Source organism: Mustelus asterias, chromosome 21, assembly GCF_964213995.1.
Source record: "Mustelus asterias chromosome 21, sMusAst1.hap1.1, whole genome shotgun sequence".
Taxonomy (NCBI): domain Eukaryota; kingdom Metazoa; phylum Chordata; class Chondrichthyes; order Carcharhiniformes; family Triakidae; genus Mustelus; species Mustelus asterias.
Window position 1 is genome coordinate 79,448,636 of NC_135821.1, and position 18,591 is coordinate 79,467,226.

An 18,591-nucleotide genomic window follows, 5' to 3' on the forward strand; every position below is an offset into this window, starting at 1 on the left:
AAATCCCCTCAGGAACTCATATCTTTCAATAAGATCACCTTAATTTTGTGTTGTGGACTTGTGTCCACTAAAAACTGAAGATACCCAAACTCATATAGGACCCTAACAGAGAAGCTTCGGAGGTGAATGAAATGCTCAAATCTATTCTATTGTTTTATCATTGATAATTAGCAGCAGAAAGCAAAGTTCATGTATTGTGTTTTAACACATATATTTCTTATGAATGCAGGTTCTTATTCCCTGTCTGTGAGGGACTTTGATTCACAACAAGGAGACGTGGTGAAGCATTATAAGATTCGCTCCTTAGATAAGGGAGGTTACTACATATCTCCCCGGATAACCTTCACTACTCTCCACGAGCTGGTGAACCATTATTCATGTAAGTCCACTACTAGGCTGGACAGCCATACTCTTAACAAATCACACATGGAAGCCAATTGTACAAATTATGAGCTTGGTCAGAAGGGGACATTTGAAGTTTTTCAGGTTTCGATGTGTTTTCACAGCACAGAGCTCTAGCTGTTGTGAAAGTATCTCCATGTCAATTAACTGAGTAACTGTACCCTATCTACTGGGATTGGTCAGTCTGCATTCACTGGCTGAATCAAGGTGGTACAATTCCAATACTTTCAGTCGACATAAAACCTGGAAGTATTGTGAACTGTGACAAGTTGCTGCGATGGGCAAACAGGCGCAGAGGAAATTTACTGCGGAAAAATATGAAGTGATTCAGTTTGGTATGAAGAACATGGAGAGACAAAAAAAAATCAAAAGGTACATTTCTAAGGGGAGTGCAGGAGCAGAGGGACCTGGCTGTACATGTGCATAAATCATTGAAGGAAGCAGCACAGGTTGGTTGAGGTTAATAAAGCACACAGTATCCTGGGTTTTAGTGATAGGGGCATAGAGTACAAAAGAGAGGAGGATATGTTAACCTTGTATAAAACACTAGTTCAGCCTCAACTGGAGTATTGCGTCTTGTTCTGGGTGCCACGCTTTCAGAAAGATGTGAAGGCACTGGGGGTGCAGAAAAGATTTCCGAGAATGGTTCTAGGGATGAGGAACATCAATTATGCAGATAATTTGGAGAATCTGGGATTGTTTACCTTGGAGAGGAGGAGGTTGAGAAGCTATTTGATAGAGGTGTTTAATAACAGGAGAAGATTGGACAGAATAAATAGGGAAAAAACCATTCCCATCGGTGGAAGGATTGAAAATGAGAGGGCACAGATTTAATTGGCAAACAAAGCAATGGCAACATGAGGAAAAGCTTTTTCACACAGCGAGTGGTTTGGATTTGGAATGTACTGCCCTTTCAAGAGGGAATTGGATTGTTATCCGAAAAGAAGAATGTATAGGGCTACAGGGAGAAGACAGGAGTGGTACTAGGCAAATTGCTCCTTCAGTGAGCTAGCACAGTCACAATGGGCTGAATGGTTTTTCGCTGTGCTGGGATTTCATGATTGTCATCTGTTGATATTTTTATTTTTGCCGACTTTGAATCAGTCCAGGGATCCCAGCTACTCTAAAAGCTGTGGCCCAATTAAATGATGGAGATCATAATTGTCAGGGATAATGAAGGCCTTCATGGAACCAACCCCCGGCAGTGCTGAAACGGTGATGGTCCATGGAATGGTCAGAAAAAGCCAAAGTGGAATCAGAAATTCTCTGGTTCCGCCCCCACCTCAGGATATGACCTTGTCTCTTCCTTCCCTGACCAACAACTGTACATCCCTCAAACCCAACCAGCCCCCCAACCCCAGTGCAAACCTTATCCCAGGGACTGTTCCCTTGGAACAACAGTGACATCCAGCTCCCAGCTCAATTCCCACTCCTTTCCGCTGGCTAGGATTTTGCGGAGGAGACAGCTTTTTAAAAAATGAAGTTTGGTCATTAAAATTGTGCTGGTCTGGCTTTCTGCACAACCTCTGGGTCTGCTGCTCATTCAGTTCACATGAGCAATGATCCGACACGTGAGTGAAATTAACCCTGGGGACTGAGACCCATTTGCAATGATGTTTTGTTAACTGTTGAAATTGTCAAAGCACAGCTTGTTGGATTTCTGAACTGATTTTCTCTGTTGCAGATAACACGGATGGTTTATGCCAGTGTTTGAAAAAGCCTTGCCAGACTCAGAAACCACAGAAACCCTGGTGGCATGATGAATGGGAGGTCTCGCGAGAGTCGCTGAAATTGGTGGAGAGGTTGGGTTCAGGGCAGTTTGGAGAGGTTTGGATGGGTACGTGGAGATGCAAATGACAGCTTCTTTCTTTTGATGTGGCTTGAAAGGCTTCACTGTAATGATCACCATGTGTTTCTCTGTGTGAAAATGGAAATAACAGCTACATACATCATTAACATGGACTGAATTCAAATAATTTATAGATAAAATATAAACACAGAGTTCAAATCCTGGGACAGCTGAACTCCCAATTTGATATTCACACCATTGCAATCCTACCGTTTCAGCACTGTTGCGAAATCCATTGGGAAATTTGACAGTCTGTGTGAGCCACTCGCTAAAGGGAACCGGCGATATCACATCTTCAGCTGTGCAGTTACCCACAGCAGTCACACTGTTCCTGCCTGATTGCACTTCCCCCAGTTATTTTTCCTTTTAGGGCTTCATTCTTCCGTGCATCCATCATTTGGCAAAATAATATCCTTTGTAATATATGGATATTATAAAATACCCTTAACGGTGAAGTGCTTCAAGACTGGATGAGAATAATGTTACTAAGTGTAAAAGTATTCAGGAGATAATGAGGGTGATATACATAAAGAATTCTATCACAGTGCAAGCTCTAGTGAAATGTGTTAAAACAGAATCCATATTAATGGAATTTAGAATAGGAAGAGAGCTTGTTCAATTCTTTGTATTATGATTACCAAACATCAGAAATCAAATAGCAAAGGGAACCTGCAAAGAGCACAATTGGGCAACTATATTGTGGGATTTAACCAATCCAGTACAGGCTGGGATAACATTAACACATATCGAACTGATTTTGGAATAGGGGCTTCTGGCTGCATTAACATCAAAGTGCATTAGTTAAGTTTTGATTTGAAAAACCCTTAAATACAGAACAAAAGCTAAGATGTCAATGAAATATAGACTCCACATAAAACAATAGATAAATGCAGGCTGGTTTCTGTTCTACTGACAGAATTCATGGGTAAATCAGATTATTGTGATGAAATATGATGAATTTGAATAAATAAAACCACTCGACTGAGCTGCAGAAGCACTCATGGGCATGGTAACGGATGTTTGATCTTATCATATACATCCTGCTTAACACCTTCACTGTTTGCATGAAACTGGAAAAATATGCACTTGGTTTATGGATGAAATAATAGAATTGGCACATGTAGCTGCTCCTTTAAGTATCCAAATCCCAGCACGGAGATAACAGGGACATTAGCAAAGCGCTCATAGAAATTATATATTCCAATTGAGCCGAGCTGCCAACAATGTGAGATTTTCAGGTGTGAGCTGTGTACCTTGCTTGTGTTAAAAAACATACATGTGGCTTAAAAAAGCTAGACGCTGTGGCATTCATGCATTCCGCTCTTCTCTCTCAGTCTTTTCTGCTTCTTTAGGTTTGAAATTATACTGAGAATATTGGCAACCAAGTATGCATGTGCAATTCCTTTAACAGAGGCAATAACTACTTTAAATGTTAATGCCTTGTTTAGGGTACAAAGGTGTTGCATACACTGCACTAAATATTTACACAACTTAATCTCCAGGTCTTTCTTTCTCGATGTCCCACCTATGTATCGGTTTTACTCATATTTCCTGTTACTTTGCTTGATGTATAGGGAGAGGATTCTGGATATGGGATATCTCAACATTCTTAACAGATCTATTAAATGGCAGCTTTTATATCAGTATACGGCACATTGCATACTTGTCAGAGATCCTGCTCTTTAGGTAACAGAGTTGGATGTTATGTGAAAGACTTAGGTTCAATGGATTGCCTGCGTAACACCAACATTAAAAAAAAAACTGATGTGAGCACTCCTGATCAGTAGAATTTTCCAGGCAGTTGGAAGTTCCCTGATTAGACAATGATGTGAGTGGAGCAGTAGGACTGCTCCAGACTTCACACCTGTGCTGGCAGTACCCTGGTACCAATAGAATAATAAGAAGTCTCACAACACCAGGTTAAATCCAACAGGTTTATTTGGTAGCAAAAGCCACTAGCTTTCGGAGCGCTGCCCCTTCGTCAGGTAAGTTACCTGACGAAGGAGCAGCGCTCCGAAAGCTAGTGGCTTAAATAAAGTGGCTTAAATAAATGCGAAGTGATGCATTTTGGTAGAAATAATGTAGGGCGGAGCTATACGATAAATGGCAGAACCATAAAGGGTGTAGATACGCAGAGGGACCTGGGTGTGCAAGTCCACAGATCCTTGAAGGTGACGTCACAGGTGGAGAAGGTGGTGAAGAAGGCATATGGCATGCTTGCCTTTATAGGATGGGGCATAGAGTATAAAAGTTGGGGTCTGATGTTGCAGATGTATAGAACGTTGGTTCGGCCGCATTTGGAATACTGCGTCCAGTTCTGGTCGCCGCACTACCAGAAGGACATGGAGGCTTTAGAGAGAGTGCAGAGGAGGTTTACCAGGATGTTGCCTGGTATGGAGGGGCTTAGTTATGAGGAGAGATTGGGTAAATTGGGGTTGTTCTCACTGGAAAGACGGAGGATGAGGGGAGACCTAATAGAGGTGTATAAAATGATGAAAGGCATAGATAGGGTGAATGGTGGGAAGCTTTTTCCCAGGTCGGTGGTGACGTTCACGAGGGGTCATAGGTTCAAGGTGAGGCGGGGGGGGGGACGTTTAACACGGATATCAGAAGGACATATTTTACACAGAGGGTGGTGGGGGCCTGGAATGCGCTGCCAGGCAAGGTGGTGGAGGCGGGCACACTGGGAATGTTTAAGACTTATCTAGATAGCCACATGAACAGAGTGGGAATGGAGGGATACAAAAGAATGGTCTAGTTTGGACCAGGGAGCGGCACGGGCTTGGAGGGCCGAAGGGCCTGTTCCTGTGCTGTATTGTTCTTTGTTCTTTATCTGTAAAAATCGTAGCTGACATGCCAAATTTCCTTAGTCTTCTGAGAAAGGAGAGGCATTGGTGGGCTTTCTTAACTATAGTGTCGGCATGGGGGGACCAGGACAGATTGTTGGTGATCTGGACACCTAAAATCTTGAAGCTTTTGACCCTTCCTGACCTGTAATAGAATTGCTGTAATCTGATTCTAATTTAGTGGCTGGTTCCACTGACGAGATGACTTTGGTCAAATTCACTTCCTTCAATGCCTATGAATAGTTTTGGTAGTAAAGGTCGTGAATTCGGAGAAAGCTGCAGTTTACCGCAGCATGGTTGAAAATGGGTGCAATGCTTGCCTGAAGTGCACTCTGCTGAATGCATGGAATGTTCCGTGGTTAATTTAGCGCCATGTGTAAGCATCGCCCCAGGTGCAGAGAGCACACTAATGGTGGGATTGACAAATTGTGCATAAATTAAGTTTGAAGAAGTCCATAGTTGGAGGGGGTGGGTGTTGGGGTAGGAAACCAGGCCCAATAACTGCTAAAATTTAAAATGAAAGGAAGCCCAATGTGCAGTTGTGTGTCTGCAGGCGCAACATTAGAACCCCTGCTTTTAAAGTAAAACTGCTGACTCCATATGACATCCCCATTGGACAGCAGAGCCTCTGACTGGAGTAAAGTGATGGCAAATTTAAAGCCTCAATTGACTGCTACTGTCAGCGGCTCTGGCATCCCAGTGTCTGCGGCAGGTATTCTCATTGCAGGCGGATTGAACCTGCATTTAGTCTTTGCTGAACTGGAAGTCGTGAAAACTGTTCCCCACGTTCGTTACCAGGATCCCCAATGACAAGACTTGTTTAAGGTTTAAAAAGTTGTATGCTGCCATCCAGGGTCGACTGAAATGACTGTTAACTCTGGCAATAGGAAAACAGGCCGAAGTATCACAGAACCATCCAGTGCAGAAGAGGCCCTTTGGCCCATCGAGTCTGCACTGACAGGTGAGAAACACCTGAACTCCCACTTAATCCCATCTAAATCCCCAAACTCTTTAGTTGCTTTTGCTGCCAACTTGATGTAAATTTGCTCTTTCCAATAAATGAGATTTTATAACCGCCCGGTCTTGAATAAGTTGTATTTTGATCAGAGTTTGTATATGTTGCATATTCACTGATTTACAATTGTTTTTCCCTTTATTGGCAGGTTACTATAACGACTATTCCAAAGTTGCCATCAAGTGTCTGAAGACAGGGAGTATGTCTCCTGAGGCTTTCCTAGCAGAAGCCAACTTGATGAAGACCCTTCAACATCACAAGCTGGTGAAACTCAATGCTGTGGTCACTGAGGAACCAATTTATATCATCACTGAATACATGGCAAATGGTAAACTCTTCACTTACAAACAAAGAATCAATTCCATTAACTCTCTTAGTGAAATTGTAGCAGCATACACTACATTAAACATAGCTTGGCATCATAGCTTCAAGACCCGACACATTACATCTTACGTTTAATGGTAAATTTGAAACAATTGTTTTTGTTCTTTATTTTTTTCCACATTGCCATGCCCATTATCTTCCGAGCTGTTTCTGTTCCATTTTCAAAGATTCCCAAATAATATTTCGTTCCCTCTTGTAAGAAGATCACACAGGTTTTCTGACCTTTACTGGTTATGAACTAGTTTTTTGGAGATGTACAAGAGCAGTCGTGTATTTTCAGGTCCTCTACATTTCCATCCCTTCCTCAGATCCAGTTAAGATTTATTATATTTGTTATGTTTATCGAATAAGTAATTTTAGGAGTTCATCATTATAGACATTCAATTTACATCATTTAATATTTTGTTTTCAGTCAGAGAAATTGGTGTCTGTTCTGCAGTTGAAAAACTGATTAGTACGGCCAATCACCTTACCCATGTTGCACCTCCTGTATCTGCCGTGGAAAGGGGCAACGCGGTATTGGGGGTGTCTGAAGAGGGGAATATTTTAGGTCTAAAATTTAGAGAGTCAACATTTTATCAACCTCTTACCATTTTGGTTCGGGCACTGTAGAGACATCCCTAAAAACCCCTCTAAAATGTTTTTGACTTAATTTGTTATTGTCACATGTATTGAGATACAGTGGAAAATATCTTGCATGCTATATGGACAAAACATACCATTCATAGAGTACATAGGGGAGAAGGAAAGGAGAGGGTACAGAAAATAGTGTTGCAGTTACAGACAGGATGTAGAGAAAGATCAGCTTAAATAATGGTAAGTTCATTTAAAAGTCTGATGGTAGCATGTTTGAACTCAGTGACTATCTCCTTTGTTTTGTTGACATTGAGGGAGATTGACATTGTTGTCACACCAGTTCACCAGATTGTCTATCTCTTTCCTGTATTCCGTCTGTTTGTGATCTGACCCACTACCATGGTGTCATCAGCAAACTTGAAAATGGAGTTGAAGTGGAATTTGGCCACACAGTCACAGGTGTATAAGGAGTGTAAAATGTGAGTGTAGAATGTGCATTACATCATCTGAGTTTGCTAATTAGGGACCCAATGATGTCTTTATGACCAAAAGTTGAAGTTGACTCACTCTGAATTGAGTTGACATTGGCCTAGCTGTATCCAGGATTACCGCCTTCCCAAGTTACCAGAGATCCTCAGAGACCGACTGGAGGCTGCCAACAACAAGATACGTTTTTAATCTAATACACAGCCAGGAGGAGCCACTGCCAACCAGGACTTTCCCAACTCTGCATAGTTAAGTAATGTACACCCCCACCCCTCCCCCCACCCCCCACCCCCAGAAAGGGTGCCCTAAATCCAGGTCAATATCTGAAAAATGAAAATCAACTCCAAATTGATGCTTCACTCAGGCTTGGGCAGTGTGTTGTTTACCAGTGCAAGCGTTATTGAGTTGCTGCATTTCTAGGAATCTATTTCACTGAGTAAAGCTTTCACTCTAAACTTTAACTAATCAGCAAATCAAACTTCAAAACTCCAGGACTTCAGCTCATTAGTTAAAAACTATGCAGCCAAAATGTTGCAGGAAAGATTGGTAATTATCAAGGACAAGTTATGTTTATACTACAGTCCCCCTAACAGCGCAGTGCTCAAAACTCAGGCTTTCTTCAGGAAAGACTTCTGACATTTCTTTTCCATGAAAAATAAAAATCCCCAGAGAAACATTTTGTGCTGGAATTTTCCTGGCTTAAATTTGAGCTTTTAAAAAATCTTCTGGAGAGAAACCATTGCCAAGAGATTTTCAGAAAGAAAAAAAACCTGGATTTTCTTTTCAGATTCAGTCACACAAACTGGGAGATTTTTCAAATTATAAAACACCCTCATTAAGACATGATTAATTACCACACAATATAGACTGTGTGTACTTGAATACATAAATACACAAAATACAATACATAAAGCATGTAGCAGTTTGTTCGCCATGTTTTTCTGAAGAAAGGTTACTTTTGTAAAGTTGGATGACACTAAGGCTCAGCTAATAGAACATAGAACATAGAACATTACAGCGCAGTACAGGCCCTTCGGCCCTCGATGTTGCACCGACCAGTGAAACCAATCTAAAGCCCATCTAACCTACACTATTCCAATATCATCCATATGTTTATCCAATAACCATTTGAATGCTCTTAATGTTGACAAGTCCACTACCGCTGCAGGCAGGGCATTCCACGCCCTTACTACTCTCTGAGTAAAGAACCTACCACTAACATCTGTCCTATATCTCTCACCCCTCAATTTAAAGCTATGTCCCCTCGTGTTAGCCATCACCATCCGAGGAAAAAGGCTCTCACTATCCACCCTATCTAATCCTCTGATCATCTTGTAAGCCTCTATTAAGTCACCTCTTAACCTTCTTCTCTCTAACGAAAACAACCTCAAGCCCCTCAGCCTTTCCTCATACGATTTTCCCACCATACCAGGCAACATCCTGGTAAATCTCCTCTGCACCCTTTCCAACACTTCCACATCCTTCCTATAATGCGGCGACCAGAACTGTACGCAATACTCCAAGTGCAGCCACACCAGAGTTTTGTACAGTTGCAACATGACCTCCTGGCTCCGAAACTCAATCCCTCTACCAATAAAAGCTAACACACCGTACGCCTTCTTAACAATCCTTCAACCTGGGTGCCAACTTTCAGGGATCTATGCACATGGACACCCAGATCCCTCTGTTCATCCACACTACCAAGTATCTTACCATTAGCCCAGTACCCTGTATTCCTGTTACTCCTTCCAAAGTGAATCACTTCGCACTTTTCCGCATTAAACTCCATTTGCCACCTCTCAGCCAGCTCTGCAGCTTATCTATGTCCCTCTGTAACTTGCCACTTCCCCCCGCACTGTCTACAACTCCACCGACTTTAGTGTCATCCGCAAATTTACTAACCCATCCTTCTATGTCCTCATCCAAGTCATTAATAAAAATGACAAGCTAAGGTTCTGAAAGTTAGTTGGAATTGCTGTACTCCAATACCTAGATTAGCAATTAATAAATACTTCTAATGTGAAGATTTAGAAGTTGGTCGGACAGTTTCTCCAACCTCGCCAGCAGCTAATATTCTCCAGTCCCGCTGCTATGAATGAAATTTGGCTGAATGCCAAATTCTCCATCCTCACCGGCAGTGGCAGAGGAGCAAGAATGGCTGGAGAATTCCGGCCAACCATTTTTGATGGGATGAAGTTTGTGGCTAACAATTCAGAGATTGGAAAATATCTAATTTTCCAGTGCATGCAATTTAGTGAGCAGAACTGCTCATGGCTAGTTATTCCCAGGTCAGGTGCACCATGTGCTGAATGAAACAACCCAATAATTACCTGCATTAATTAAAACCCATAACTGCAAAAGGGTGACAATTTGATTTCCTGTACCAAGGTTAGTGGCGCAGGATTGAGATTCTCAGACTCTTTTCACTAGCAGAGAGGGAAGATTTTAATCTTGATGCTTAGGGTGGATCCAGTCTTTAAAAAGACAGAGAATTGGTCTTTTGTCTTGTGCAGCCTCGAATGCCATTATACTTACAGCCTTGGAGGACAAGGCTTTTGTAGCAACAAGCAACAAAGCAAGTTGCCCAAAATGCGATTTCCATGGATGTGCATTAATGTACACTCTCTTACCTATTAGGATGATGCTGTTTTTTTAAGCACTCCAGTAACATGTTTCAGTTCCAGTAAACAAGTTTGATTTTATTCATTTTATGATGTATCCAAGATGTACAACCCCCTTGCAAGTATAGCCATTGATTCTGATTCATTTCTGAATAAATGAGAAACATGACTAACAGCACAAAAAACAATAAAGGATCCACCTCATATCAGGAAGTTCCACCCAGTCTGTTGTGTATATTCAGCAGTTGTTTTTCATATTCATGCTGCAACCTTTATTTAATGAATATACAGGACATCCCAGGGAAGATCAGAAGATGTGTCTTTTGTGTTAAAGGTTTGTGCAATGATCAAGAATGCTGAGCGCATTACAACCTATTTGAAAATATGAGAAGGGCAAAAATTAATGGCTCAATGAATTCACAGATAAAAGTTCCTCAAATACTCGAGCTCCACAGAGTCAGAATGAATAATGTCAGGCAGTTTATTTGAAGATTATGAAACACCACATAGCATTTATTCTTAAAATAGGAAACAATGGCCTTATGATCTAACCTCACTAATTGTAAATCGTGTGACCCCGATATTGACTGGGATCCAAAATGTATTTTCAGAATACAAGATTTTATTCTTTTCTGAAAATCTTTCATTGTTTTTCGACTGGTTGAAGAAAAATATTTTAGAAACATCGAAAATAGATGCAGGAGGAGGCCATTCAGCCCTTCGAGCCTGCACCACCATTCAATATGATCATGGTTGATCATGCACTTTCAGTATCCCACTCCCGCTTTCTCTCCATACTCCTTGATCCTTTCAGCCACATGGGCCATGTCCAGCTCCCTCTTGAACATATCTAACGAACTAGCCCCAACACCTTTCTGTGGTAGAGAATTCCACAGGTTCACAACTCTCTGAGTGAAGAGGTTCTGCCTCATCTCAGTCCTGAATGGCTTATCCCTTATTCTGAGACTGTGACCCCGAGTTCTGCACTCCCCCAACATTGGGAACATTCTTCCCGCATCTAGCCTGTCCAGTCCCATCAAGATTTTAGATGTTTCTATGAGATCCCCTCTCATTCTTCTAAATTCCAGTGAGTACAATTCCAATCAATCCAGTCTCTCTTCATATGTCAGTCCTACCATTCTGGGAATCAGTCTGGTGAACTTTTCATGTTGTTGCAACCTCATTATAAAGTTTCAAAGATTTAACTAAAATGTAAGTCACGGATATTCAAGTGCAGTCAACAATCAATTTGTATCATGAATGTTAAGTTCAGGTATTTTGCTGATAGTCATCACAGCATCTCCAGCAATGGTGTCTCTCCCCAATAGCACATTGCTGCCTCTGGATCTATCATTGGATTCCTCCGAGAACCGTAGAACCATAGAAAATTACAGCTCTTGACCTGCTCTTGGACCATATCCCTCCACACCCTCTCATCCATGAACCCGTCCAAGTTTTTCTTAAATGTTAAAAGTGACCCCGCATTTACCACTTTATCCGGCAGCTCATTCCACACTCCCACCACTCTCTGCATGAAGAAGCCCCCACTAATATTCCCTTTAAACTTTTCTCCTTTCACCCTTAACCCATGCCCTCTGGTTTTTTTCTCCCCTAGCCTCAGCGGAAAAAGCCTGCTTGCATTCACTCTATACCCATCAAAATCTTATACACCTCTATCAAATCTCCCCTCAATCTTCTATGCTCCAGGGAATAAAGTCCCAACCTATTCAATCTCTCTCTGTAACTCAGCTTCTCAAGTCCCGGCAACATCCTTGTGAACCTTCTCTGCACTCTTTCAACCTTATTTACATCCTTCCTGTAACTAGGTGACCAAAACTGTACACAATACTCCAAATTCAGCCTCACCAATGCCTTATATAACCTTACCATAACACTCCAACTTTTATACTCGATACTCCGATTTATAAAGGCCAATGTACCAAAGGCACTCTTTACGACCCTATCCACCTGTGACGTCACTTTTAGGGAATACTGTACCTGTATTCCCAGATCCCTCTGTTCAACTGCACTCTTCAGAGTCCTACCATTTACCCTGTACGTTCTACTTTGGTTTGTCCTTCCAAAGTGTAATATCTCACACTTGTCTGCGTTAAATTCCATTTGCCATTTTTTAGCCCATTTTTCTATTTGGTCCAAATCCCTCTGCAAGCTTTGAAAACCATCATCTATAAGCTGTCCCTTAATGAAATCTTCCAAAGACAAATGTCAGCTTCCATAAGTATGTTGCAACAGCCAGCTCTACATCTACAGCTGGCCTCACAGTCTCTCAGTCTCCCCACCCCTGCGGCATTATCTGTGTATAATCAGCTTGCTGTCTGACATCCAGTCCTGCAGGAGTTACAGTTTGCTGCAGTTAACAAGTCAGAACGGAGGCACGGTGGCACAGTGGTTAGCACTGCTGCCTCACAGCACCAGTGACCCAGATTTGATTCCAGCCTTGGATCACTGTCTGTGTGGTGTTTGCATGTTCTTCCCATGTCTGCGTGGGTTTCCTCTGGGTGATCCAGTTTAGAACAAAGAACAAAGAAAATTACAGCACAGGAACAGGCCCTTCGGCCCTCCAAGCCTGCATCCCTCCATTCCCATCCTATTCATGTACTTGTCAAGACGCCCCTTAAAAGTGAAAAACTGTTTCTTCCCAAAGTCCGAAGATGTGTGGGTTAGGTAGATTGGCCATGATAAATTGCCCCTTAGTGTCAGGGGGATTAGCGGGGTAAATATGTGGAGTTACGGGGATAGGACCTGGGTGGGATTTTGTCGGCGCAGACTCAATGGGCCAAATGGCCTCTTTCTGCACTGTAAATTCTATGATTCTATGAAAAGACCAAAGCTAATATCTTTGCTGCCCCCGCTCCCCCCTCCGGCCCCCAACCACAAACCCCATACCCTCAACACAGATTAAACCTCACTCCAGCCACTATTTCAGACTTTTTGTAACTTTGATGGTCTATTTGAGCCTCAGCTGAGATTCCACCCCATACCCACCCCATGACAAAGTCCACCTCCATAACATTGCTACTTTTCATCCAACATCAGCCAATTGACTGCTGAAAACCTCATCCATGTCTTCATCACTTCCAGATTCAACAATTCCAGTCTTTGACTGCCTGGCATTCCATCTTCCATCTTCCATAATCCACAATCTTCTACTCTTTTGCTCATGTATGAACCATACTAAGCATGCTCTCTCTGTGGTCACTAACCTACATTGGCTCCCGGTCCCCAAATGTCCCATCCTGAGCTCAGCCCTCGCTACTTCTGTAACCTTCTCAAGCCCTAAATTCTCCAAGAGCTGTGTTCCTCCTGCTCTGGCCTATCATTCTTTTCTCTCCAGCATTGTTGCCTGCCCTTTCACTGATCTAAGCTGTACAGTAATCCCTGCCTACACCCTTCTGCTTTTTCACCTCTACCAATGAAGTCAATGGAATTAAAACTGAACGTACAGCCCATCCAAGAGCACCTCTTTTTCAGCACTGGATTTCTATACCATGAACAGGTTACTTATATTAGTTACCCTTTTGGCCCAAGGACGAAGAGTGGATCAAATAACTAAAAACAGCTGAGATGTTCTAACATTTTCTGATAATATATAAAAGTTGGGACCAACCATTATTTCTCCTTTCTTTATCATAATAAATGATCATAACAAAGATAAGGTTCATATTGAATGATGTTTATATGGTGCCCTAAATGGACACCAATGAACTACTTTTGAAGTGTCGTCATCGCTATAATGCATAACGTAAGTAAGCAATACATGACTAACGTGAGTAACTATCCTGCTCTCCCAGCGACTGAGCTGCATACCTTCCAGACATACCGACTGTCTGTAGAATAAAGCTGAATTTTAAACATTCCCCTCAAACATAAAGATAAACAATATATATATTCATATCAACTGCACTACTAACATCACAATGTGTAAAACCTGCTATCATGTATTCCATTTGATGATTGATGTTATTTCAGTATGTTGCTTTCAAAAAATGATTGAATCATTAATATTTCATATGACATCAAATATCATTCCTGCCAACCTCCTCAGCACTCCCTAACCAGCTTATTTTACAATTATTTCTTAAATTAGGACAAGTGGACAAAGATGTAAACAGTCTGCAGTTGGGACAATCCATTGCTTTGCCAGTTTTCAGATAAAGAAAAGGAGCTGAGTGGTTTAAATGTTAGAGATGGAGTCCTTGCGGATTAGTTGGTACAATTCCTTTGAACGTTGTCTTTTCATCTATAGGATTGTATCCCAATTCCAGATAAACATGAGATCAAAGTATTCTCCTCAATTGCGGAAATCTGAACTGGAATTAAGTTGGACAGTCTCAGGCCAGTCTCTGCTGTTCCCCAATTCCCCAGCGTGGCATCGCAATATTTTTTGACACTAATTTGTGTTAATTGCTCTCTTCACTCCAAGTTGCCATATTGCTGATTGAAATGTTTTTGAAGCAAATTAGCTCTAATCTGTCTCTGACCAATGATGGTGTTTAATGTTGATCTAATAGTTGGAAAGTGTTCAACCTAAGTTCAGGAAGAGGTCATGGTGCTTTACTCTCCCTCTGATGAGAATGGGTCTAAAATTAAATGTGCTTCAGCTGTGCAAATTCAGCTCCCTGTAGACACAAGTTCCACACAAATCTGACCTTGAATTTGTTAAACAACTCTAATTTGGCACCATCGCTCTCAAAGGACAAATTGAGGGCTTTGTTAAGGAAAATTGCACGGTTATTGAAGCAAGGGTGTTCTCAGGTTTAGGTTGGAAAACAGGACTGGGAGTGCACTGTCTGTACGAACTCTATTATCTTAACTGAATGCTTGATGATGTTACTAGGTGGAGTTCAATTTGAAAGATGTTCCATTTCCCACTATTATCCTTTATATTGGCAAGAACAGATATTCTAAAGCTACTTTTTATATTTAGTTGAATGAAAAGCTATTAAATTTGACTAAGGGCTAAACCGCTTTTTATACTTTCAGATCCCAGTGCGGTCAACATTCAATGCTGTTTTTATATATAGTAAAATTTGTATTTTAACCATTGAGATATCTTGTAAAGGATGATGTTCAGTTAATAATATAAAAGGCAACACCCTGTTACATATTTCTCACCAAGATCTCAGTTAAAGAAAGGTTCCCCTGTGTTGAAGAACTGCTTTCTGAATTCAGTCTGTTAATTTTGACAATGTTCTATTTTGCCATTTCTTAGATTTAATATTTGCAGAAATTGTAGCTGCAGCTATTGGTCAAATTTGCCTCTTTCGGGAGAAATCTAGATTGTTATTTGCGTTTGAGTTAGTCACACAGATAGGATGGCAACAGACAACTATTTAGCCACCTAACTATAAAATGCGCTGTAATGGAAAGCTATTCATCCATATTGAATATTCCAAATAAAATTTTATTATAGAATCCTTGTTTATTGAACAAACAGTTAAAGATCCTGATGAGCAAAGTGATTGCTTTAGGGTTACATTACAAGTGTAGCTGTCAGCCACCTCTCAGAGGTGAGCGCTCTCACCTCTGAGACAGAAAGTTGTGGCTTTAAGTCTCCTCCGGGATTTGAGCACAAGTCTAGGCTGGTGCCCCAGTACAGTATTGAGGAAGTGTTGCTCTGTTGGAATTGCCATCTGGGCTCTCAGGCGAATGTAAAAAATCCATTGGCAATATTTCGAAGAGCAGAGGTGTTCTCCCTCGTGGCCTGGCCAATATTTATCCCTCAGTCAATCACAAGAAAACAGATTATCTGGTCATTATCACATTACTATTCATGGGAGTTTGCTGTGTGAAAATTAGCTGCAGTATTTCCTACATCACAATCGTGATTATGGCTGGAATTTTCCAGTCATTCACGCCCCTCTGCCACTGCAAGCAGGACGGAGAATTTGGCGCTCAGCCAACTTTCCATTCACTGCAGCAGGACCAGAAAGTCCTGCCAGTGTGAATGACCGAAAAATTCCCCCTTATATACCAGAAGTACTTTATAGCCAGGAAAGTGTTTTGTGTGCCATGAAGGATACCTTATAAATGCAAGTTTGTTGTCTTCTTTCTACGTGAATTGAACATATCCCATGATATATTTGGACTTTATAAACAGTTTGCTGATTGGTTTGACTCAATTTTTGAAGATAAACTCACTGTTGAAAGATGGGATGCTGCCCGTGCTTCTCCACCATTTGGAACCCCATTCCAGAAAATCACCATTTTAAACCTTTGCTTTTTCACAATTTGATTTGCAGATGATTAATTATGAATAAACCATGCATTCTACCATTACTTGTTAACAGGATCTCACAAACCTTCAAACCTATAGGCATTTTATATTTCCAAAGATTACGTAAAACATTTTAAAAATTATCCCGTTATTTGTTTTTGGATACAGATAAAAGCAATTTTTAAAGTCAAGTATGACTGTGGAGGGCTGTGGAGGCCGAGACGTTGAGCGTCTTCAAGACAGAAATTGATAAATTCTTGATTTCTCGAGGAATTAAGGGCTATGGGGAGAGAGCGGGTAAATGGAGTTGAAATCAACCATGATTGAATGGTGGAGTGGACTCGATGGGCCGAATGGCCTTACTTCCGCTCCTATGTCTTATGGTCTTATGGTCTTATGATAAATAACCTGTTTTGGCTTGGGTATTCTGTGAGTTTTCCTAAATTAATCACATTTCATTTTATCATCTTGGACTGTGACAATACTGATACATTCTGATGTTTCCTGATTACAATATTCCATTTCCCATCTCAAATCGTTTCCGATAATTGGTAGTTAGAGGTTTGGCCAGAGCTTTGAAATATTTGGATGAAGGCCAGCCCTGTATGAAGTACAAAAATAAACAAAAGAACAAAGGAAAAAGCAGCATTCGGCCCATCGAGCCGACTCCATCATTCAATATGATCACGGCTGACCTTGGGCTTCAATTCCATTTTCTTGCCGGCTCCCCATATCCATTAACTTCTGAGACCAAAGTTCCGTATACCAACCTTAAACATATTCATCGATGGAACATCCACAAGAATTTGGGGTAGAGAATTCCAAAGATTCACAATCCTTTGAGTGAAGAAATTTCTCCTCATCTAAGTCCTAAATGATTGCCCCCTTACATCCCCCAGCCAGGTGAAACAGCCTCTCAGTGTCCACCCTGTCAAGCATCTTCATAATTTTGAATGTTTCAATGAGATCAGACTTCATTCTTCTAAGCTTTAGAAAATATGGACTCAAACCTAATTCATTCAGTCTCATTATACATTATACTTCACATTGCACTCCATCTGTTGCCCAATAACTTAACCTATATCTCTTTGCAACCTCTTTGTGTCCGCCTCACAGTTTGCACTCCCACCTAGCTTTGTGGTTTCCTTAGTGGAAGGGGATAAGATTCCAGGAAAGGAAAAGCTGAAATATCTAAAGCTGTGAAAGACTGAGCCACATCACCTCTGTCTGTGGTAGAACGAAATCCTTCGGACAGAAAAAATCTAGTTTCCTTCTGGTTCTCCCAGCTGAGGAAGACCACATGGAAAATGGGCTGGAGTTGGGGGGGTGGGAGTTGAGAGGTGGGGGTTAGGGGGTGGGAGGCAGGTGGGGGGGAGATGTGGGGGGGTGAGGAGCAGGGGGATTGAAAATCTAAAACAGACTTAAGGGATTGTCAGCTTCTCTTTGCTTACATTAGTACTGAGAAGCTACTCACTGCTCAAACCATGCTCTCGCCAAATGACTGCAATAAGAAGAGCCAGGCCATGTGCCTTAATGACTACCACCTGGTGGCCCTGACATCCATCATCATGAAGTGCTTCAAAAGGTCAGTCACGGCATGAATCAATTCCAGCCTCCCAGATTGCCTGGATCCACTACTGTTCGCCTATCACTGCAACAGGTCCACAGCAGACGCCATCTCCCTGGCCCTGCACTCAACCCTGGAACACCTAGATAACAAAGACACCTATGTCAGACTCCTATTTATTGACTACAGCTCAGCCTTCAGCACCATTATTCCTTCAAAACTCATCTCCAAACTCCATGGCCTGGGGCTCGGCTCCTTCTTCTGGAACTTGATCCTAAACTTCCTAACTCACAGACCACAATCAGTAAGGATAGGACCTCCTCCATGATCATCCTCAATACCGGTGCCCCACAAGGCTGTGTCCTTAGCCCCTTACTATATTCCTTATACACTTACGACTGTGTGGCCAAATTCCCCTCCAGCTTGATTTTCAAGTTTGCTGATGACATCACTGTAGTGGGTCGGATCTCAAACAATGATGAGACAGAGTACAGGAAAGTGATAGAGAATCTGGTGAACTGATGCGACAACAATAATCTCTCCCTCAATGTCAGCAAAATGAAGGAGATTTTCATCGACTTCAGGAAACGTAGTGAGCACATGCCCG

General features: G+C 41.7%; 1 protein-coding gene across 2 annotated transcripts in view; it reads left to right on the forward strand.

The window, feature by feature from the left end:
• lck (LCK proto-oncogene, Src family tyrosine kinase) overlaps positions 1 to 18,591 on the forward strand; it is a 115,442-nt gene that overhangs the window by 64,930 nt on the left and 31,921 nt on the right. For both annotated transcript variants that reach the window (XM_078238351.1, XM_078238350.1), the window contains exons 7-9: positions 230 to 379; positions 2,087 to 2,239; positions 6,261 to 6,440. In XM_078238351.1, the coding sequence (XP_078094477.1) occupies positions 230 to 379; positions 2,087 to 2,239; positions 6,261 to 6,440 (483 nt within the window). The remainder of the gene's footprint in view (positions 1 to 229; positions 380 to 2,086; positions 2,240 to 6,260; positions 6,441 to 18,591) is intronic.